The following is a 23,801-nucleotide window of genomic DNA, read 5'->3' as shown; positions in this document are numbered from 1 at the left end:
TCGTCGTTTTTGCAACCTTGCCTTCAGGTACGTATATACAATAGCAAGATCCCCCTGAGCCTTCCTTTCTCCAGGCTGAACAGTCCCAGCTCTCTCAGCTTTTTCTCATAGGAGCGGTGCTCCAGTCCTTCATCATCTTAGTGGCCCTTTGCTGGGCTCTCTCCAGTATGTCCATGTCTGTCTTATACTGAGGAGCCCAGAACTGGACAGAGTACTCCAGTGCTGAGGAGAGGGCAAGGATCACCTCCCTCAACTTGCTGGCAGTATTTTGTCTAATGCAGTGCAGGATACCGTTAGCCTTCCTTGTGACAAGGGCACATTGTTGGTTCATGTTCAGCTTTGTGTCCACAGGGACCCCCAGGGCCTTCTCTGCAAAGCTGCTTTCCAACTGAATGGCTGGGACTTTTCCTCCTCAGGTGCGGGACTTTGCAGTTCCTTTGCAGAACCTTCATGAGGTTCTTGTTTGTTGAAGTTCTTCTGATTGGCAGCACAACCCTCTGGCCACTCCTCCCAATTTTGTATCATCAGCAAGCTTGCTGAGGGTACACTCTACCCCATCATCTAGATCATTAACAGAGAGATTAAACAGGATTGGACCCAGTATTGACTGGGATACATCATTAATTACAGGCCTCCAACTAGATTTCAGCAGTCCTACTGGAATCAAACTGAGTGATAATTTTAACAGGATGCAGCTCTTAATCAATTCAAGCCTAAATATCACTTGGGAAGTGCAAAGCCCAATTTCTTGGGTGCCCTGACACTTGGTGTAATCCTTAGCCATGAGTCTAGTACTTACGACTCCCTTAAAATACATGAGTTTAAAGTTAAACCGTGTCTACACAGATGAGTGCAAACACAACTAAGTTGCTTCGCTACTACCCTGGATGGACAGCAGCTTTTGTACAGGAACTGTGTAAGCTCTGAGGGGAAAATGAAGATCTTGCCACTACTCTGTGTTCCCAGCTGCTGTGAGTCTGCTAAGGTTTTCCCAAATCCATCTGAAAACACGAGGTAGAAGATTTTCCTTTCTTTTTAAAAGTCCTTAGGCTGCTGATGAGAAATGGTCTGCTAATTAGCATTATCCTTACTTGGGCAAAGAGAAAGGTGGAAAAAGAAGTGAGAGCTATCCCAGAACTCTCAGGAACCTACCAGTTTGCCACTGGGGATCTGTGCTGCTTGCCAAAATCTGTACTCCATCTCACACTGCAAGATGTAGCTGGCTCTGTTAAATTTGCTCTGAACATACCTACAGTATTGGACAGAGCTGGAAACTAGAGCAGAGAAATAGCTACTTCGAGAATTATTCTGCAGAAGTCCTGATCTAAGTTAGAGCTGCATTTTTGTTGCATTAGATGCCAGATACATCAGCATGTAAAATAGTCCTAGTGGCAGATTTATACACAGTTAGCTGACAAATGAGAGAGTCTTGGAGAAACTTAAATATTGACTTAAAATACTGAGTAGGCAAAAATTGGTATGTGCATAGATAGGTCAATATTGCACAGTTTGCAGGCACAACATATGAAAAAAATTTCAGTATATCATAGGACTGTTAGAGAAAGAGCCATTACGGACTGTGAGGTACAAAGATACAATATGGAAGAGGCTGAGAAGCCTGTCATAACTCTATAATGAGTGAAGCCTTGTGTGTCTGAGATCCTCCAGCTTTGCCATGGAGAATAGCCACATGCTTCTGTTAGGTCAGATTTTTGGTTCAGAAATAGCCTCTTCAAACCTTCCTGACTCAAGGGAACCTTTAAGTTTTTCAGCAGCCACTGTATACCAGATACAGGATCAGAAAACACTCAGCTTCTGCTTCATGAGAAATGCTATAATATCCATGCTTCTTTTTACATCTTTTGCCTTTTTGAATTTGGAAGAAGTTGCATGCCTCTTGGAAGAACTTACCTATTTTGTTGTATGTTCATGCAGGTCCAAGGACAAAGCTTTCATCAAATTTTTGAAACTACTTCATGCTAAGTACCGCCATAAAGCCATCAAGTTATATGGTTCAAAGCTTTCTTCTCACCTTGCTTTTCTCCCAGATACTGAAAGCCACTGATTCATTAACTAGTGCCAAGCTGAAATAAAGTCACTATCTTTTTTTTTTTTTTTTTCTTTTCCCAGTCTGTTTAATGTGGTCATGCTAAGGCTACATTTTGTTACTTATCTTTCTTGTGTCCTCCCTTTGATAAAATAACTTGGCTCAAGAATAGTTTTAATATCCTATTACATGATGGAAGGAGGGTGGGAGGAACTTGTTTGCAAAGCTTATGCCTCCATTAAATTTCACCGCCCTTCCATTTTGTAAGGATTTGTCTGAGCTTGTTGATCCTGAATTTATATTGTTAAATTCTCTAGCGTCCCATGAAGTAACCATTTTGTGCTATTTTATAGTGACCAATGTAAGTGTGTGCTTATAGGCAAGTAAAATCCTTGGCCAAAGGAAATTTCTGTCAAAAGAGCCAAAACGCATTGATATTAATCTCCCTTTTATAGCTATTAAAAGGGAGGCAAGGTCAAAATATAAACCGTACTAGCGTGATGGCAGCAACTACCTAGAGCGGATGCCATCAACAGAGTTTATTTCATACATCTCTCTCTCTCTTCCTTTGGAAAAAAACAAAAAAATAATCCAAGTATGTAATTAAACTATATGATATTTCTATGAGCAAATTTACTTATAAGCAGAAGTTTCCTCATAACATGACTGAACTTTTAACATTTCATTTGATAAAACACTTCCAAAGACAGATCTAACTTTTGTTTCTGTAAATCTTGTGTAGAAGAACAGACCATATATATATAAAAGAACTAATTAACCTTTTAGTCCTTTCAGAATTTACTCCTAGCAATTATGAAATTAACACAATCACACAAAATATTCTTCCTTTGTTTAAAACCATCAATTTTGTAATCAGGCGAAGAAGTATGTCCAGCTGGGTCCTCAGAAGACATTGGCAAGAAATATTAATGCAACAAAAACACTTCTAAAGAATAAATTAACTGTATTTCTAATTTCAGTCAATCTCCATGATTTCAGTTTGAATACTCTTAATTTTTAGAGGCGAAAAATCCTGTCTGCGCATGGAGCATCTATGTTCATTTTCCATTACTTCTAAAGAGTACTTGTATTGAATGATTCAGACATAACAAAGTTACACAGATTTTTTTCATACATCCTTTAAAAAATTACCAAACATCAGATATTTACCAAACATCTATTGTTGGGTATATTATTTATTTGATAGTACTTAGCTAAAATCCTAAGATTAGCTTAGAAGAGCTAAGAAGAAGATAAAAATGGAAAAAAACATCTTTTCTATTGAAGTCAGAATTTTGTTTACTTCAAGATGATTAATTTATATCTGGTATTTAAGAAATAAATATTCATAATTTTAAACTTACTAAAAAAAGCCTTGAAATGCATTCTCTTATCTTAAATATATTTGTATATGCATTTGACCTAAGGTGTAGCATGCAGGAAGGATGGTAGCTCTTTCACTTCTTCCTAGAGATCTTTCACTTTAGATTAGTTCTTCAATTAACCAGATAGGCCAGTGCTGGTGGTACCTTCATGTGAGTAGCGTGTTTAAGAGCAAGGTTTTAACTGAAGCTCCAATGTCCTTATCTGTGAGGTTTGTTTGCAGACTTTTTTTATAGAACTTGTAGAAATTGACTTTTAGTCAATATTGATAGTGTTTATGTATTTGTTGTCCTGTTTATCCCTCACACCTATTATCTACAGTTTCTAGACAGTAACATTCTGTTTCCCATTTTGTAACTCATGGGTTTGACTACTGAATTCTTCCTCCTGATACTTCACAGAGTGTGCAGAAAAAGCTCCCCAGGAGCATCAGTTACAATTTCTGGTCAATGTCAGCCTTGGAAGTAACAACCGACAATAAAAATCAGTAACCAAATGTTGTCGGTTAACCCTGGCCAGCAGCTAAGCTCCACGCAGCCATTTGCTCATTCCACCCCGCAGCGGGATGGGGAGAGAATCAAAAGGGTAAAAGTGAGAAAAATGGGTTGAGATAAAAACAGTTTAATAGGTAAATTGGAAGCTGCATGCACAAGCAAAGTGAAATAAGGAATTCATTCACTGCTTCCCATCAGCAGGCAGATGTTTAGTCCTTTTCCAGGAAAGCAGGGCATCATGCGTAATGGTTACTTAGAAAGACAAACGCCATAACTCTGAACATCCCCCCTTCTTCCTGCTTTCCCCCAGCTTTTATTGCTGAGCATGACATCATATGGTATGGGATTTCCCTTTGGTCAGCTGTCCCAGCTATGTCTCCTCCCCACTTCTTGTGCGCCCCCCAGCCTACTCATTGGTGGGGTAGTGTGAGAAACAGAAATGGCCTTGACTCTCTGTAAGCACTGCTCAGCTATAACTAAAACATTGGTGTGTTATCAACACTGTTTGGGTTACAAATCTAAAACATAGCACCATAAGAACTGCTATGAAGAAAATAAACCCCATCCCAGCCAAACTCAGTATAATAAAAATAAAGACTCCTTATCAGTATTGATTTTCAATAAAACCAAATATTGCCTTTTACAAACAAACAAACAAACAAACAAACCAAAACACAATCGACCAAATTCAAAACACCCCAAAATACCACTTGGAATATTATGTTATTTCCCATACCAATATTAGAGCTAAAAAGGTGTCCACATTTTTTCTCTTCTTTATCCAAGAGAGCTCTACTTCACCATTCTGAAAGGCTGCTCTGATGCCTACTACTTAAGTAAGAGCTATTCTGCAGCCACGTTCTACAATGATTAAGAATTATTTTGTAACTGAATATATTGCTCCCTATAGGCTGAGTACGTAGGTTTGGGTCTTACTCTGTCATTCCAGTTTGCTGCATGGTGCTGTAAATTGGGTACCAATTCTCTAAAACTCTCAGGAACTAAGCTCTAAAGGAAACAGTCAAACAACAAATATAAACATTCGATGAAAAGGGAATAGCAAACTTTTATAGAGGAAATGGAATAAAAGGGGTTCAAACAGAAGGCGTGAATGTGTGAAATTTTTGTAAAATGTTCTTTGGAAGTGTGGACTATTGAGAGGATATTGTGTTAACTTTGTAAACATTTTATGTGTTAACTTGATAAAAATTTTATGTGTATGGAACAGAAGTACATGGTAATGTTGCCAGTGAAAGATAGCTGTTTTGCCAGATCTGGGTTCAACAGGTTACTGGGTACTCAACATTAGTCACTGATTTTTGCAGGTTTTGGTATGCTTACTTTGAATTACCATGGTGTCTGAACAAGATGTCTTTTAGTGGTAGTGCTAGCTGGTTGGTTTGGCTTCAGAGTCAGCAATAACACCTATTTGCCTCATGAACTCGGAAATGCCACCTAGAGCCTCTAGATGACATTTTATTTTCTTTTGCTGTATGGATGAGAACTTGCGGTGTGTTTGTAAAGTGCCTACCACAGTAGAACGCTGGCCTCATCCAAGTCCTTTAGACTCTACCAGATTTCAAGAGCAAACTGGATTTTTGAAGACCAGAAGTATAGTAACCCTCAAGTATTTTCAAATAATTTCTTCCAATGAAGAAAATCTTACATTCTGTTACCTTGTTTTAATGTATCAGAGAAGGAAACGCATTTCCAGTCAGTTTTGACTTCAAACATTTACATTCTAGATCCAATAAGGCTGTTGAATATATAATGAACGGCTTTTATTGGCAAAGAAAGGTTGTTTGCTTGTTCCTGCTACAATAATAAAGACTTCTGCTGACAGAAGCAAGCTGAATGCATTTTGGGTTCAAAAGCATCCTATTTATAGCCTAGATGCAAAATTATCTCTATTCACTACAATGTCTCATTTGCAGGTTATCATTCTGCTTTCCTCTGAACGCTAGTCGGCAGATGTTTCCTCCCATCTTGACTCATTGCATTAGTGATAAAAAATGTTCTTCATCCTACTATGTTACCCTTCATAAGCAGGATTGGAGGACACAACCAGCTTATTTAAAACAAACAGGACAGTATAAAGAGAAAATACTCTCTTTTGAATATCAGTACAACTACATTATTCAAATAATTCAGGTTTTGAATTAAATAATTTTCCAAATAGTTGTAGTCAGTAGCACAGTGTTAATATTCCCTCCTTAAAAATAAACCAAAACAAAATAGAATAAAATAAACAAATAAAAATAGAACATAATAAAAAATAAACAAAACAAAACAAAACAAAAATTTGCCACAGGTCTTAAAATAAAAATTTGTTATAGGTACGTAGCCTCATACCCCATCAGTGTTTCATTTCCCTATGCACAGTGGCAAAATGAAAAAAGTACCACTGTTTCACAGTTCTGAAACTGCTTTAAAGATATTTGACAGTGCGAGTAGTATTGATACCATTTGGTACCTTCTGTGGACATTTTTGCCAATTTGATGCAGTGCTATTGTTGAAGTTTGATTGTCTGAAGATGTTAAATTTCAAGGTTTCAAAATGCAAGGCTATTTCATAGAATTCAGCAACTCCACAGGCAAGATACATTTTTTTTTTCACGTTAAGTTTTATGGAAGAGGAAGTAATTTATCACTGGTAGCAGCAGCAAATTTCCTGGTATTTTCCTCAAAATTCCAAAGTCTGTGAAAAGTAATTGAAGACCATTCTGCTTATAAAGCTGGCTCAGAGGGGGAAAAAAAAAAAAGGTCATGTTCACATCTGAAGCAAAGAAGACTTAGTAATTTCTATGAACATTTTTCTGTCCCTTTCTTGACAAGTGATGGCTCTTGACAAGTTCTTTAGGGTACTTATCTGTTGGGTACTGACCTGTTCTGAACACTCTGGTTAGTGAACAATTTCTTTCTATATATATTCCTTATCAGTACTTTTTCAATACTTTTTTTTACCAGTAGCTCACTTTTGTCCTAAGCTCAAGCAGACTGGGAGAAGCGGGCAGTGGGAAAAGAAATACAAACCACAGACGGAAATGCTCTCTTGCTCTAGAATCAGGAGTGCCTGTCTCATTTTGAGAGATACCAGAGTGAAAGGACACCAAAGATTCTGAGAATCTGGGAATTTGGTCCAAGTGTTTGTATAATATTGAAAAGATGCAAATGTTACTGTATTTGAAAGTCTGTAGCTATTGTTTTGCCTTAAGATGGGTTAATTTCACATCTCAACAGCATTTCTTAACTTTAACGATCTCAGAGTATGTGACATAAAAATATTTTTTTCTGTGTGAAGGAAGCATGAATTAGAACAAGTCTTGTTAAAACCCATTAACTTAAAATGTATTAACCCATACATAGTCAAATCTTTTTGTCAATATTCATTTTCACACTTTATTTTGGCCCATGTAAGACGCACAGAACAGGAAAATCCAAAGAAGTCAATGCTGACATTAAAGGGCACCATCTAAAGCCACTTAGATAGTTAAAGAAACCCTTACATAACACAGCTTTAAATCACCTTGCACAGACTATGCAAAAAAGGTTCAAGCCAAAGGCAACCTGCAAAGCAGTAATTGTAAAATCCACAGAAGTCAGTGGAAAAAACATTAATAAGACTTTGTAAGAATACAAAGGCTTCACATTTACACTGTTATCACCATCTTAACGTGGAAATTAGGCTAAGAACAATATAAGTTCTTAGAAGTCAGTCTAATGTTAACGCCTTTGCACATCCTTCCAGCACAGAGAATTCTTTATTAACACGTACGTAATACTAATTGCTAATAGACTGTGTTCCCTTACTAACAAAGCAATCTTGGAGACAGAACCTGTCTTCTTTCAAAGCAAGCAAACAGAGCAAGACTTTTTTATGTTTTCCTTGACTAGACTGCCATGCTGTGCCCCTTGTAGCTTGCCTCAATACACTTGGCATGTTCATCTAACACTTTTTCAAAGTGTTTTGAAACACTTGCACAGTATTTGGATAGCAGCTTTACAGACCTGCTTTTGCACTCCCTGCACATGCAGTGCAGAGCAGAAACGAGTCAAAAATCTGTCTTGCCACAATTTCGGTAACTGAATTCTGACCGGTGACTTTGGATTTACTCCAGAACTTGTCAAAGCCGCAGGACTGAAAAATTCACAATTTGCCTCAAATATGTGAATATTTTGCCCTCTTTGGGTTGCACCTACGAATGGACAGAAGTCTATTTTTTCAGTGTAATGACACATTTCTAAAGCACAACGGAGAACTACTGAGGCATGTAAAGTGTGATAATTTCAATTAAATTCATGAAGCTATGGGAATTTATGCCAAAGAGTTTGCCTATGCTGGCTCAAAATTTGCTGCTGAAGATGATATATATTTGCTAGCCTAAGAATGCATTTTCCACTGTCCAGCTGCTAGTTAAGAAGATTAATGACTGCTTTGTAGTTCCAATTAAACTCCTTTATCACCAAGAGGGACCAAACAAGTTTTGATTTCAAAAGTACTGTTTAAGAAAGAAGACCAGGGCTGCATAACACTGACATTTTATTAGAATTCATTTGTAACAAATGGAACTTGTGTCAGCAAAGAACTGATTTTCATACAGACTTTCTTTCGCCACCAATGTAACGAAGTAAGAAAATAAAAAGCACGCCTTTCATTCTGTAAAACATTTACGCGTACTACTAATTAGAGGTAATTGTATCTTTTTTAACAAGCCATTTTACAAGGTAATTTTTTAAATTTTTCAGTCTATGCATCCAAAACAAAAGCAAAGAACACAATTTTTATTATCTTTGTAAAGACACTCCAAGCTTGAATGGCAAAGCCACATAATGGATGGTTATGACAAGACCTGCAGCCTTCTGATATCTATGGAGTATCAGGGCACCAAGAAAAAAAAAAAAAAAAAAAAAAGAAAAAGGAAAAGAAAATAAGAAAAAAGAAAAATAAACAAAAATAGGAGAGAATAAAAGGAAAAAAAGTAGTTGCATTTTTTTTGTCATTGCAAACTTTTTTTTCCTTTTTACATGTTCTGTGTCATTTAAATACACACAAGTGGATATTATAAGCAGTTTCTTACAGATGGGTTCAAGCTACAACATTATTGGGTGTAGAATCAATAGGGCAGTGCATAGTACAAAGGTATATATAGAAAGTGCAAATCTCCCTAGAGGGCCACTCCTTCCCCCAGCCATCCTCTCCACTATCTAACCATTCAAATAATTTTTAAAAAAAGAACTAAATTAAACTTCTGTATAAATCATTTTTATATATTTTGTGGGTTTTTTTCCCCCATTGCAACTAATTACAAAATTAGACACAACTACACATATAAACGTAAATAATAGCACCATACTGGTTATGCCGATGAAACCAATTTTAAGCTTCGAAACGATGTATGTAGACAAAAATGCTCACAATTTAAATTAAGTTTAGAATGACTATATATAAGAATACAGAAAGTGGAATGCACATCAATGATGCTAACAGTTATCTTAAGAAACATAAAATCTAAAAGGAATATGTAGTTGTATAACAGTTTTCCTGTTGTACAAATTGGCTCTGCTTTTTTTTTTTTCATTCCCTTATTTTCTTTGGAGTTTGCAAGACAGTCTGCTAGGGAGAATGCTCAGATCCTTTTACAGATCCAGTGTGCAAGAATCTTCCCTAGTCTATGTTTCCAAAATTATGCTTTTTTGATTGTTATGTTTTTCTGATCTCCTACATTTGAGTTGAAGAACATGACCACACCACATAACCTGGCACTTCAATAATTATTTTAAAATACAAATCAAGAAAGAAAAAGAAAAAGAAACATAGTGCACATTCTTCTCTGGTTCAGATGTAAGTTATAGAATCTCATTCTGAGGTAGCCTTCTACAATACTTCTATTCCATATATATATTTATATTTTTGTTTTGTTTTTTTTTTGTGTTTTTTTTTTTCTTTACAAAAGTGCTCAAATACAATGCCTGCTAGAGTTTTTCTTTCTGCTAGTAGTGGGAAAAGTGGAAGAAGAAGAAAAAAAGTTGAGGTCACATTGACAAGCCATACCAATGCTCCTATTTGAAACCCCAAAGAAAGAATTCCTTTGATTCTCATGTACTGACAATGGCAGAAGGCATGATAGTCAGGGTCAATGTAAATGGCATCCTATTAAGAGTCTCAAAAAGTACTTTGTGCTTTTTGAAAAATCTAGTGTCATTCTCAAATATATCCTGTGGCCTCAGTCTTGCTAGCCTTACATGAACCCTCCCACTGAAAACAATGGTTTGACTTTAGCAATCTGTTGACACAAGTCAATGAGCAGGACTTGGCCGAAAATAAAAAAAAAAAAGATGCATGAGCACTGATAATGTTCGCTACTGCTAGTATACTGCTACATCTCTGCAGTGGTAACACTATAACCAGAGATACAGTGGGTTTGAAAAGCCAACGAGAAATAGATTTTTAATTTGTGGGCTGGTCTGTTATTGGAAATATGGAAAGATAAAGGGCCTTGACTACCTATGTATTTTGGGTTACCATTTATTACCATCCACACTTGATTAGAAACTGGAAATGCATATTTTTCAAAATTGTCTGATACATGTATTAAAATGTTTGAAAAGAATAACAGAGATATGAACAAACTGAACTAAATACAAATGAAGGCTAGCTTAAAGAAATGCTATTCAAAATAGGCATCAAATATAAGGCACTCTAAATGTAAAATTAAAATAAAACCCAGCATCCCCAAACAATGCTGTATGCCACAAAACATTTGATTTCACAGAGCAATGTGTGTTTGGCTTTGCCCTGTTACATACTATAAATGTAAATTATATAGCGCACACTATAGACAGTATACTATTGAATACAATTTTAAAACATCTTAATACCTAGTATATTACAACATTCTCCCCTCCTAAAGGGATATGCACTGACCTTTCCCACATGCACACCTCCTACATTTAATAATATGATTTCTTATTGCACTATAGTGTTACAAATATTAAAATTCACTGGAAGCCTAAATCACATACTCTGTGTGTGTGTGTGCATGGGTGTGTGTGTGCATGTGTGTGTGTGTTCAAATGGCAATGTGGATAGAAATATTATTTGGGATAGAGATGACATTCAAATATCAATGATGTGCATTCCTCACTTCCCTTTGAAACAGAAGTTTATGGACCTTGGAAATGCAGAAATGATCAAATAGGAGTTTAATAAAATTTTAGTATGCTGAAAACTTTCCCAATGCTTTGATAAATCCAGGTATGGAAGAACTGATATATTTATGTGTATGTGTGTGAATATCTACCTATTTGTGTCTCTGTAGCTATACAGAGAGTTAGACAAGGGTAGACAGTAATACATACATATACTTAGATATATAGAAAGAGAGAGGGTGTGGGTGTGCATGCGCATATGTGTGCATGTGTGTGTGTGTGTTAGCAGCATCTTTATACTTTGCGCCTCCCTGTTGATTCCAAAAGAAACCAAAGAGCCCCATTTTGATTTAACTGATTACAACGAATATTTTCTTAGAGAAAAATAAAACAAACAAAACTGTAAAAGTACTATCTAACAAGACTGTGGTACTGTAGATAAATATAGGACTGCACAAAAATGTGCAAATTTTCAAATTATTTAACATTTCTACAGCACGATATTACAGATAACAGTTCTACAGCTTAAAAAAAAATCTACAGTTTTTAAACAAAAAGATTAACAGTTATGCAACCTTTTCTTTAATTCACTTCATTGAATGACAAACTTGTTAAAAAAAGGAAAAAGTTTACACAGTTAAAAATGAAGCACAGGTCAGCAGTATCTTTACAATACTAAAAAACTAAATCAAGGACTTTCCTTTTAAACATTCTCACATTTTCCCTAAAGTGTTATGATGAGTAGTATGATGGGAAGGAGTGATGTTGAAGTAAAGTGTCCGCTTTGTTTGGGAAGCCAGGACCCAACCTCTTAACAAACATCTTGCACTGAACTGCAGTTCTCTCAAAACTCCTCTTTGCAAAAGCATGCAATCCTGAACAAGACGATCATTCTTTCTGATTAATTTCCTCTTCCCTTTAACTTCAACCAATGTCGAACCCTTGAGGTATCTGTAAGATACCTGAGATCCTTCAGACGCCTCAGTGGTCAGGATTCTTTTATTATGGTTAGGTTATTAAACTGTGAATTCTTGGTCCACATGGAATAGGGTTTTTTTGTTGTTTTTTTTTATATATCCCCATTATTTTTGTTTGTTTGTTTGTTTTTTATTTTATATATCCCCAATAATCGCTCCTTAGCTAAGAGTTAAGAAGTACTTCTAAAGCACATTGTATGGCTCAGAAGCGGCTCTCTGGATCTTGAAGGGCCTGCAATAAAAATCCACGATGGGTTTTTATGTTGCATAGTGATCAAAGCTGCCCAGATATTCCAATGCGGCTCGATAGCAGAACTGGTATTGATCCTGGAGAAAGAAAGATAGAAAACAAAAGCATGAAAAAGTCAGCTTGTTTGTTGGTTTCTATTTTCTTTCAAATAAGAGTGAATGCTTTGTGGCTACAGACAAATATACCACAGAGGCATCTGCAGTTCAGCAATATTCTCTTGCTGACATCAACAGAAAACAAGTCTGAGTTACAACAGATGAAGATAGACACTCATTTAATGCAATGACATTTTCCACAGAGTGCAGCTTCTTTTTGTGCAGAGACCATATACCCACCTACTGACCGTCTGTTATTCTGGATTCATATAACATCAACATAAAGCTTTCTTCTTATGGGAGCATGCTAAAATGCTTTTCCCCCATGTATTTGAAAATAAGTAGCAAAATATCCAATTAACTCTATAGCAAATACAACACACTAAACGACAAAATCCATCACAGCTGTAATATGGAATGCTGTATGGAAAACCACCAGGTTAAAAATCACGTTAAGGAAGTAAAGGGAATCCCAACCTTTCAGTAACATAGGCTTTGATGAAGATGTGAAGATATCTTAGCCTGTGGCAAGAAAAGGGCCTAAGAGAGAAATATGCAGCTGAAGCACCTTATTAACATGAAACAGATTGCATTTCAACCTACACCTGGAAGCAGAGAAAAGTTCAGTGTGGTGAGAGATTTGTTTATACCTCCAGTGAATCCAACATTTGGCATTTCATGTAATTCTCACCCACACACAGCAGTCCTTTGTAACATTTATGTAATATTGCACACTTATACTAAAATGGCACGTCTGTGCACTCATTTGCAACTGCCACGCAGGGTTTAAATGTTAAAAAGGAAAAAGAAAAAAAAAAAGAAAAGAAATAACTTCTGAAAGCCATCCAAAATATCAAGGTCTGCTTATTTATCTGATAGTGCTACGTGGTAACGCCACACGGGTTATTCTTGTTAAGATCACAATTAAAATTCTTTTGGACACCAGGAAACTCATCAGATATGTGCTTCAATGCAGTGGTGTGATCACTAATAGTTCTTTTCTGCTTCCTGTTGGAACAGTGGGAGAATGCATTAGACATATGCATAAATTTTAAATGTATGTGTGGTCCACATGGAGTTCAAGTGCTGTGTTGAATAAGGATTAGATTTCCTGGCAGTTTATACTACTGAATGAGAGATTTGTTTTCCATAGAATCCTGAAAGAAATGAGTATACACACTTCTACTTTCAGCAAGGGGATGAAGAGTAGCATACAGAAATAATTCAAAGTAGGAGGAGGGAGAATATATTGCATAGCTGAACTCTGAATTTGTCAGGTAGGCTCCAAGAAGCATAGTTTTTCTGTATACTGTAGTTATTTCTTGGAACCAAAATGACAGAAAGCAGTCATTTTTCATTTTTTTTATCCAGAAGAATGATGGTAATGGAAAAGAAATGGAATTAACTCTTCAGTTTGGTCACAGTGATTTACTTGTCTAACTGGCAAGATTAAAAATAAGTATCTTTATTTTTCATACAAGTATTTATGAAGTTGTCTTCTTAAAAATAAGACTACCCAGCTTTTATTGAGCAAGTTTAATTTTCTTGTGGAAAATGGCAAACTCTGAGGAACCATTTTAAATTTCAAAGACTGTAATTTAAAGGCCAGTGTCAATCAAATTATACTAAATAAATGTATGACCTTCATAACACCTATGTGTTTCCCTTCTCTTGCCCTTTTGCTTGCTTCCCCTAACCTATTGGCTCTGGCTTAGTTTAAGTCCCCTGTTCAGACATTTAAGTAGAAATTAAACACAACTGAAAATTTTTAAATGTTCTTTATCACATGACACAGTTCCAAGCATCCAGGCCCAGGAAATCAGTTGATACTGCTTATCCCTTCCTTATTTCTTTATGGCACTCTTGCTAACATTTACAATTATTTACACTATAGTTTTCCTGGACACTGAATTTACCATTATGATTTTCAGGCGAAACAGCCACTTCCTTGGTGACACAAAGTCAAGAAAACCATGAAAATAATACAGTGTCAGTCTGAAGCCATGAACAACACTTTGCTCACAGAACAAAAATATCAGAGGATGCACCTGCAGAAACACTTTGCCTCCTTCTTTATTACCACACATTTCTGCCAGGAAACAGAGGTTCAAATAAAAATGGGTAATGCTTCTTGGAAAATGGTTTTCCTCAACTACCATAATTTAGGATCCTCTACTGAAATGATTTTTTTCCTCCTTAGCCTGCAGTAACTATTGCTGTAACAGGAAATAGTCCTTGCAGTACCTTTATGGCAGATTTTACACTGTAGTCATACAGTCACTATATGACTTAGGACATAAATGTAAGCACATTTTGTACAGTCTCTATCTGTGCATTTTTTGGCTTCTTTTCCATCACCATTGTATACAGATACTGTTTTGCTCACCTCTGTCTGTACCATGGCTGGCCGCTGCGTCCTTAACATTTTGACAGTCTGGAAGATATCTACAACACCTTCATATCTCATTCTTTCTAACACAATGCTCAGGGTTATGAATACTCCAGTCCTTCCAACACCCGCGCTGTTGCAATAAAAGAAAAAAAAAGAACAGAAAAAAGGAATGTTAATTGACAGTTAATGCTGAAAGAATTGGTTGACAAATTATCTGTGGTTACAACACACCATATGTGTACAGATTTCTATACGGGGAAAAGCTCACTAAGCAAAATTCCACAACAAAGTACCACACTGCATTCAGAATAATTGCACTCAAGCAAACTTCACGTGATACTAAGTACTTCCTGACTCTTCAGTCTTCACTGCAAAGTGAATTGGTTTGTTCATCCAGATATACAATAATTAGTACATGGTGAAGGAAAATGATAATATTTGTTGCCAATGACCTATGCTGGAATTGACAAGAGAAAAAGATGCCAAAATGTATTTTACTGCTTGCCTTACTTTAGCTCGTCCACGTATATGCCCTGTTTTGCACATCTTCAGTGTGTTAGTTTACCTTCTACTTTGAGTTAGAGATAGTCAGTGGATTTTCAATTAATATTGAAATTGTTCATACACACTACAATTTAAATAACAGATACAAAAAAACCTTAAGACACAGCTTTTATTCAAGTCTGGCAGTCTGGATCTTTAGCTTTCTGATACATATACTGATATATGTACACCATGTCTGTCTACATTAGTCTGAAATGAACATATCTTCTTTGAATATATGGCTTGTTTGCTCTGTTCTGTCTTGGGTTTCTGTTATTAGCTAAAACCCCCAAGAAGGGATAGAAATTCCTGTAATCAATAGAGCCAATAGTTGTCTGTTATTAAAATTAAACAATCACTTATTCATGAGGATGACTCTTGGACAAAGGGGCACAGAGAAAAAGATTTTCCAAGTCTGAACTTGTATGGGTGGAAATTAAGCACCCCAGCATCTCACTGTTGATGCTAATAATTTCACAAGGTTTTCTCCAGTCAGATAGACTTGGGAAGCTGGAGATTTATGACATCTATTCACCAGACAGTAGAGTGGAAGAACATGAACAGCAGGGAAAGACTGAAGAACTCTGAACGTTGATATGGACTTTGACAGAGATGCAGTGAATTCACAAGACTAGTGTGGAAATCGAATGTCCAAATTGTAAGATGGTATTTTAGTGTTTGTTCTAGATCAGAGCACTTCTAGGGCTATTGAATATATGTGATTGGAGTTAGCAATTTTGCATAACCTGTGTGCCTTCGGAGAGCTGAAGCCAAAAGACAATCGATACACAACTTGACAAAATATCATGCTCTTGGTGCTGGTTTACCTATATGTGATGACAACGGTCCTGGACATGTAGAGCAACTGGAGTGTAAGGTCTCCTTTCCCTGATGAGGTAAGTTAGAAAGCTAATGTTTAAGAAATATGCTGAAAAAATCCTGGAAAAATAGAGCTGGAACTTGCTTGGACTTTATAGAGCTGACGACAGTGTGATCTAAACCAAGTAGCCCAGAAATTGACCAGCAAAGTGAAGGCATATTACCATTTTCTGTTCTTACTCCTGCTCCTGCTCAACCATTTAAATATATCCAACAAAAAAGTATGATTTTCTAAATGCGCGTGAGGACTTCTAGTCTTACACATTAGTCAAGTCTTCATTGCTTTAAAAAAACTACTCAGAACTCTCTAATTCTGCAAAAGAAGGGAACTAATTTGTTGTCTTGTGTTCTTAAGAAATGAAGAAGTATCTAGAGAAGCTACTTAATGAGGAAGACAGACTAATATGGAAAGATCTCAACGCTTGCAAATCCTAACTAGCCATCAAGTGTAATATTTTGGTAAAGTCTGTAGGAAACTGACCCTGTTCCTCTGAAAGTGGCAAGCATATTTTAACATTGCATTAGTTCCTATTAGAAGATGCTTAGGATTTCTAAAGAACGATGGAAGTCCACATAAGTACTATAGCATTTTAATAATCAGCTGATTTCTTTCAGCGCAAGCCAAAGAGCAAACTCAGTTTTACCATGACATTTAATGAAGCAATGTGACATAGGTTTTAAAGAATCCTGAATTTATTAAATGGTGAAGGCACTACTTCCTGATGTAATATGATTCACCAAGGTTTAAACAGTTAGAAACCAAATTTAGGATGCTTTAATGAGCCATGAGGAAGTATTGATGTTTTTGTAACGGAGAAGAGTTTGTTTTTAAAAATACATCTTGAGTGTATGGGAAAGGGTGGTCTTCCTCTCCAAAAAAGCTGGAATAACAAGACTATAAATATCTAAAATTGGTTGAAGTGAAAATTTTGCTTCAAGGTGAACAGCCCTTTGCTCTTTTAACTATTTCTTAATTAACTGCCTGATGAGGTTAGAAATTTTTAAACTGTAACACACTGATCCATTTGTAAAAATGCCAGAGAAGGAGAACATTTTAAAATCGTGGGTGGCAGGGGTTTACTGTGTAACAGAGAAAGCAAACTTGTGAAAAAATATGTAGAGTGGGAAGGAAACCACAGGGAAATGGCACTAGGGGACTTTGTCATCTGAGGAATTTCTCTGTACAAGAGAAATCCTTAAAAACTCATCATGGTACAAACTGGAGGCATTATTACCATAATTCCACAAAGACTAGGGAAGTGCGAGTACCCAGGATCTTGTGCTTCCTGAAAGAAACAAATAAACTTACTAATTTGCTAGGGAAATTTCCTATTCATGCAAGTTGACTAACATTGATAATGTTAGCATTACCAATCTCTAAATTCTCATTACAATGATGATAAGACATTTAAAGACAAAACCATGATGAATTATACTGGATTTGACTTTTTTTCCTACCAAAGTCAATGGTAGAAATCTTCATAATTTCAGCATGAAAGATCACACCCATTTGGAAGGGATGCATAACCTACTACAAGCAGTATTTCATTGCAGTCACAAGAGGACAAGTTTGCATGGTACAAAGAACTTAGAAGAATACCTTTGCTTTCTTATGTATGTCTGCATAAAGGCATAAATATTGCTTATTACTCCTCTGCTCTCAAAACTCATTAATGTCAGGAAGAATAAGGCTTGTTCTTATCATGGTTGTCTTTCATTTTCCCTTGCCAAATGAATCCCAAACATTGCTCTGCCATGATACTCTCCTTAGCAGGCCACAAAAATTCTTAGGCACACAAAAAAGTAGGATTCAAGTAGTCCAATACATTTACGTTGTCAGACTTTCAAATTAGGGGAGCATAAGGAACTCTGTTAAAACACACTGGTGTTTTAACAACTTCTGGTTGCTCCTGGCTTTGGAAGGACAAGAATCTCTCTCCCTCTGTACATTCATATGCTCTAGTAAACTTGTTTATTTTGCCTTCATGATAGTATTGGGGCATTACTTGGCTTGCAGAAAGGACTTGGAACCTGTATCAGTATTTTGCATCTCTCTTATATAAATAATAACATTGCATCTACCAAAAATAATTTAATGTTGCAAAAACAAGTATCTAAATCCTAATGGAATTTATAGAAAACAATTTATTAAATAAGAGATAAAAGATAAAGATATTATTTTTGGCCATCTGCTATAGACTCTAGAGTACTGTAGAGAAAGTAAATAAAAAATACAGGAATATTAAAAAAAACCCACCCTGGATTATTCCTACACACCTTGCAAGCTGTTTTCATCTGCATATCAATTGTAAAGCAATTGAGGGAAGTCATCACATCAAAAAATGGGCATTACCTTCTGAAGTTAGAACTCACCGATCCAAACATCAGTAATTTTTTGACAGGCAAAGTTTCTAAACACTGCTTTTTATTCCATTCTGTTTCTTGAGATAGCTACCATTTTTATTTGTCTCATCTTGATTGCTACAAATGAGGTACTGAGGTGTAGCTAGCTTGTTTACAGCTAATAATTCCCACCAATGTAACAGCCTCACTTTTAATTACCAGTGGAAAAAAAATACCAAATATAGCAGCCTGTGATAAGGATCTTCCTACCGCTTTCTGTGTGTAGCATTGACAAGATTGTTTTTACCCTGCACTAGAGACATTTTTAAGTGAAGAAAAAAAAACACATGCTTGCACATATTTCAGAAGAACCTTTTCTGTGTAAATGGGATACGACAGAACAGTTCCTGTTTTGTAAAGCAGTACTGTGTGTTCCTTTTTAGATCTTCTATTTGATTACATTTTCTGATAGTTCACCTATGAAATTGCATTTACATATACACTTTTGCTGCAATCAGCAATCAATTTCAGAAAAAAACAAATCTGCGCATGAGTTGTTTTGAGGCTTTGTTTACTTACCTGCAATGAACAGAAATTGGTCCATCCTGACCAAACTGCTCTTTTGTTTTATGCACTTGGCCTATGAAGTCAATAAATCCTTCTCCAGACTTTGGCACTCCTTGTTCTGGCCAGTCAGTGAACTGGAACTGCCTCACTGTTCGGGACTGGCCATCCTTTAACAAAAGACACAAATACTGTATTCCAAAAGCATGGTCCAGCAGCTGGAATTCAGTCAGCCATCAATCAGAAAGACAATCACAAACAAGGACATTGAGGAGAGGTGGGGAACGGCTAAGATCACGTTTATGAAGACTCTTTCAATTGCAGTACTGGCTGTTGCTTTTGGACACATTGGCCCAGAAGTGCAGTTTCATCAACAACATTGCATAGATTCCCTTCTGCACTGGATAGGAGAGTTGTCTGACATTCTCCTTATGTACAAAGTGTGTCTGAAGCTAAAACCATAACGATCTCACCAGGTTATATGATTTTTTTTGTAAGTTATATTTTGAACCTTGTGGACGGCAAATTCCTTTAAATACAGAACAGATGGAATAAGGCCGTCTGACTGTCCATTTCCTAGATATGTTTATCTACTGCATGGCAGGAATATCTTCACTGGTAAGACTCGTTTAGTCATTGCCCTCTTTGCAGATGATATCTTTAATAGTATGGTGCTTTCTATGAAGTGGACATTTGCCTGGAAGAAGATGGGTCAAGACAAGCAAGTTGTTTAACAAACCATAAACTTATATTGGAAGGGACATTTAAAGGTCATCTAGCCCAAGCCCCCTGCTGTGGACAGGGACATCTTCAACTAGATCAGGTTGCTCAGAGCCCCGTTCAACCTGACCCTGAATGTTTTCAGGGATGGGGCATCTACCACCTCTCTGGGCAACCTGATCCAGAATTTCACCACTCTCATTTAAAAAAATTTCTTCCTTATATCTAGTCTGAATCTACCCTCTTTTAGTTTAAAACCATTACCCCTTGTCCTGTCGCAACACGTTCCTAAAAAGGTTGTCCCCATCTTTCCTGTAAGCCCCCTTTAAGTACTGAAAGGCTGCAATAAGGTCTCCCCGAGGAGGGAGATAAACTTCCCTTCAATCACCGTAATTTCATTGACTAACAGTTTGAACTCAGATAAAAATCAAGAAGGGCTTCCTCTCTCAAAACAAGTCAGCTGAAACTGTTCATTCCCTTTGGTTAGAAATACTAATAGGATTGTTTAAAACTGCAGAATACTGCAGCATGGTTATTTTTATAATGAAGCCACTATTAAACACAAACTTCTGCTGTATGACTATTTAATGTGTAAATGGTCAGGACACATAATTAGAAAAAATACAATACAAATGGATGAAGTAAGTTTGTTCTGAATTTTCAAACATTGTTCTTGATGATTTTGACACTGTCAATGTGCACAGCTGAAATGTTTAAAAGCATGGGCACAAAAGCATGGGCACATGAGCTACTGATGTGAACTAATGTCTCTGGACATGTTGTTTCCTAGGCACCCAACCTGCCACGTCTTCAAAATGGTCTTCTACTGAGTGAAACTCATGAAAAATTGAAATGATTATACGAGATCCCCGCAAAAAAGCAACACGTTATGGAGGCAAGAATAATTTTTTTTTTCCTCTACCACAAGAACTCAGCTATTACAGACCTTTGAAATGAAATAGAAGTGATTTTAAAAATAACTAAAGGAAAAACCAATACTTTGCTTTTATGTTTCCTCTGGTACTGTGGGTTTTTGCCTCCCATGTCTGAGATGAGTAAGGAAAACAGAAAATGGGTGTGTGTGCCAGCCATTTCCCTATGAGAGGATACACATACACTTCTTTGACTTACTGTGTCTTACATTCCTACTAGACCACTGTGACAATTTAGTAGTCTATTTCTATAGAACCTTTTTGCCCACTTAAAAAAAAAAAAAATCCGTTCAAAAACATTTACTGATTTTATTTCTTGTGGGCAGCAACACAAAGAACTAAATATTTCCTACCAAAAATGGCATTTTGTTAATGCAGATTTCTCTCATAATGGTCTCTGTGATCCCACTTTACCCCAAGAAGACGTAATGAAATTACATCCCTCAGATAGCCTTAGGCACATGACATTAATTAATCAAGAAGACAAAACAATAGATTGATTCCCTTCAAAATAACTGCCCATTCTTCTAAAGTAAAGAAAGAAAACTTTAAGTCTGACTCAGTTGCAACCTATTGGTTAAGGAGATGGAAGCTCTTCAGCAATTTCTGACGTTGATAGGAATTACGCTAGAATAACAGTAACTTTTTAGGGGTAGAAAAGATAAGAAAGACGTTGCTTTACTTAAGGCTAGGCTGTCACTGGAAAGATCCGTGCAAAATGGTCTATGTACAATATTTCTATGTGCACATTAGATTTGATGATAAATATTTGTTTTTTCAAGTGTGTCTAAATCAACTGTATTGGTATATTTCATGATCGTAATAACTCAATAATCCAGTGCAAGTCTGTAAAAACTGTTATGATTTAGTTTTAATGGCAGTAACTTCTGTTTTGTAATGCTATTTAATAAGCACAAAAGTAAAGTTAGTCTGATGTTAGACTAGCATTAAAGCATTTTGGGAACTGATCTGCAATTTCTTACACTGTTCCCTTTGCTACTGATGTTATAAACAGTGCTGCTTTGTCTTAATGAGCTGCTTGCCAAAAGCAGTCCAAATACAAACGCCAAATTTTATTAAAATCTTTACTTTCAAATATTGTCACAGTTTGCACAGTTAATTATCAAAATACGAACTTTCAGAACCCTGTGTGGAGCCAAGGGCTTTTAATGTATCATTCTATTGATTGGCTGACCATTTGGATTTCTTCTTGCTCCTTGCAGGGGATATTCAATTGTCTTTTGATGAGGCTGTAGAATTTATAATACTCTTATAGCCATCACTAATAGTTTAGCCTTAAATGAGACTGCCCCAACATATCGACCTCTGGAGTTTACAGAGAAAGTGAGTATAAAGCAGTCAGAAGCAGTAGATTGAAACAGTTACAGAGGTCAATTTCATCTTACAACAATTCACAGCTCAGTTTCAGAAATAACAGGGAGTTCCACACCAGACGCTTGCTGCTGACACCTAGAAAGGCAGTGTGCTTCTTTTCTTATCCTTGGGGAATAATTGGCCAGCTGGTTCTGCCAGAGCATAAATGGTATTCTAACATTACGGATGGTTTGGAGATAAGAGGGAGAGAGGCTGGTTACAACTGCTGCAGCATTTACTCTTCTTTGAATACAACAATTTAGTTAGATGGTCTCAACTACTGGGTGTGACAGCCATAAAAGCCTAACTAAAGGAAAACTATAACCTACATTTTGGTAAGTAGTCCCCACCGCTTCCAGTAAATTTGGAAGGAGCTATAGTTTCCCAGCACATCTAGAAAATTTAAGATGGCTGTGAACTTGCCACTGTGTTGTTTAACAAAATTTGGACCATCAAGGAAAGAGGTTTTTAAAATTTGAGAAGCAATGATATGTGATACTAAAATGTCACAACAGGACTGCCAAGATGCACGTATGCTTGCCACTTTTTAAAAGAGATGTATTAATATCAGGTCCAATAAAAACTATTTCTGGCAAATTAAGTTATTCAGACTTTGAGATTTTTTACTGGTTTGCTAGCTGTAAGCAAACAGACTTTCATAAATATCGTAGTTCATTACAAACACTTGGAAGAACTTTTTGGAAATATATATTGTTTACAGACACTTCACTAACTACATCTGTGGCTTTTTGTTATCATTGTTTTTTTGTGATCTGAGATTGGTGAACTATGTCACATAAGACCTCTTCCAGCTTGAGATGGAACAGATTTTTAATAGATGATCTATGAAAACTATCAGCACAGTTGTAGTGGACTTGGCTTTGACTGTCCATGCTTGCAAGTGTGGTTAAAGACTGATGTTAGGAGCCTGTTCTTCTCCACTTTTGTTAAGCACAAATAGGTTAGGGAAGCTATGAGTCATGTGATCCTTACTAGATTTCAAATAGAATGAAAATCAGATCCAGTGTGTCTACAGTTTCTTTTCAAAAGCACACACCTCATTTGCCAAATTAAAATGTTCAGATGCTGACTTGGTTAGTGACAATACTGTCTAGCTAATTGTCAGTAGTACCTAATCTTACTTGAAGCTAACATTAAAAGCAGCAATCTAGCTAACTATGAGAAAGTCTAATATTTTGGATGCTGACTGGCAACTCTGAGTAATCACTCATGTTATTCCTGGACAGTACATCCTGCTATTTTGCTTGAAGAAATAGTATTCTACAGTGCTTACAGAAATGGAGGCTGTCAGTAATTTTTCCTGCCATGCAGATTAAAATGCTAGAAAACAAAAGTCTGAGAAATGCCAAATATATATTTAAAGTTTAGGTACATTTAATCTTATATCAGTGCTCAGTTTTGCACTTAGGAATTCAGATAAGAAATGCAGTATGAAAATGAGGATGCTAGGGTCACAGCTGCATGTATCTACTCTACAGATATACAAGAGCGCTCAAAATATGCTACACCAAAAATCAAATTATAATGTGCAAAGCTTGTCAAGCTTTTCTTACGATTGCTATTTGCTCTGCAGTTTTTAAGTCTCAGTGTATTAACCTTCATATTCACTCAGCCTAGAAGGTGGTGCAAACCAACATA

At 36.4% G+C, this 23,801-nt stretch overlaps 1 protein-coding gene across 1 annotated transcript in view; it reads right to left on the bottom strand.

The window, feature by feature from the left end:
* Positions 1–8,040: 8,040 nt before the first annotated feature.
* The window catches only part of PTPRD (protein tyrosine phosphatase receptor type D), a 1,348,716-nt gene continuing 1,332,955 nt past the window's right edge, over positions 8,041–23,801 (bottom strand). The window contains exons 44-46 of the mRNA XM_075138097.1: positions 19,132–19,286; positions 14,782–14,917; positions 8,041–12,377 (exon numbers count right to left, since the gene is read on the bottom strand). Coding sequence (XP_074994198.1) covers positions 12,309–12,377; positions 14,782–14,917; positions 19,132–19,286 — 360 coding nt within the window. The 3' untranslated portion in view covers positions 8,041–12,308. The remainder of the gene's footprint in view (positions 12,378–14,781; positions 14,918–19,131; positions 19,287–23,801) is intronic.

This window comes from Calonectris borealis, chromosome Z (genome assembly GCF_964195595.1).
Source record: "Calonectris borealis chromosome Z, bCalBor7.hap1.2, whole genome shotgun sequence".
NCBI lineage: Eukaryota > Metazoa > Chordata > Aves > Procellariiformes > Procellariidae > Calonectris > Calonectris borealis.
This window is presented reverse-complemented; position numbering and strand designations above follow the sequence as displayed.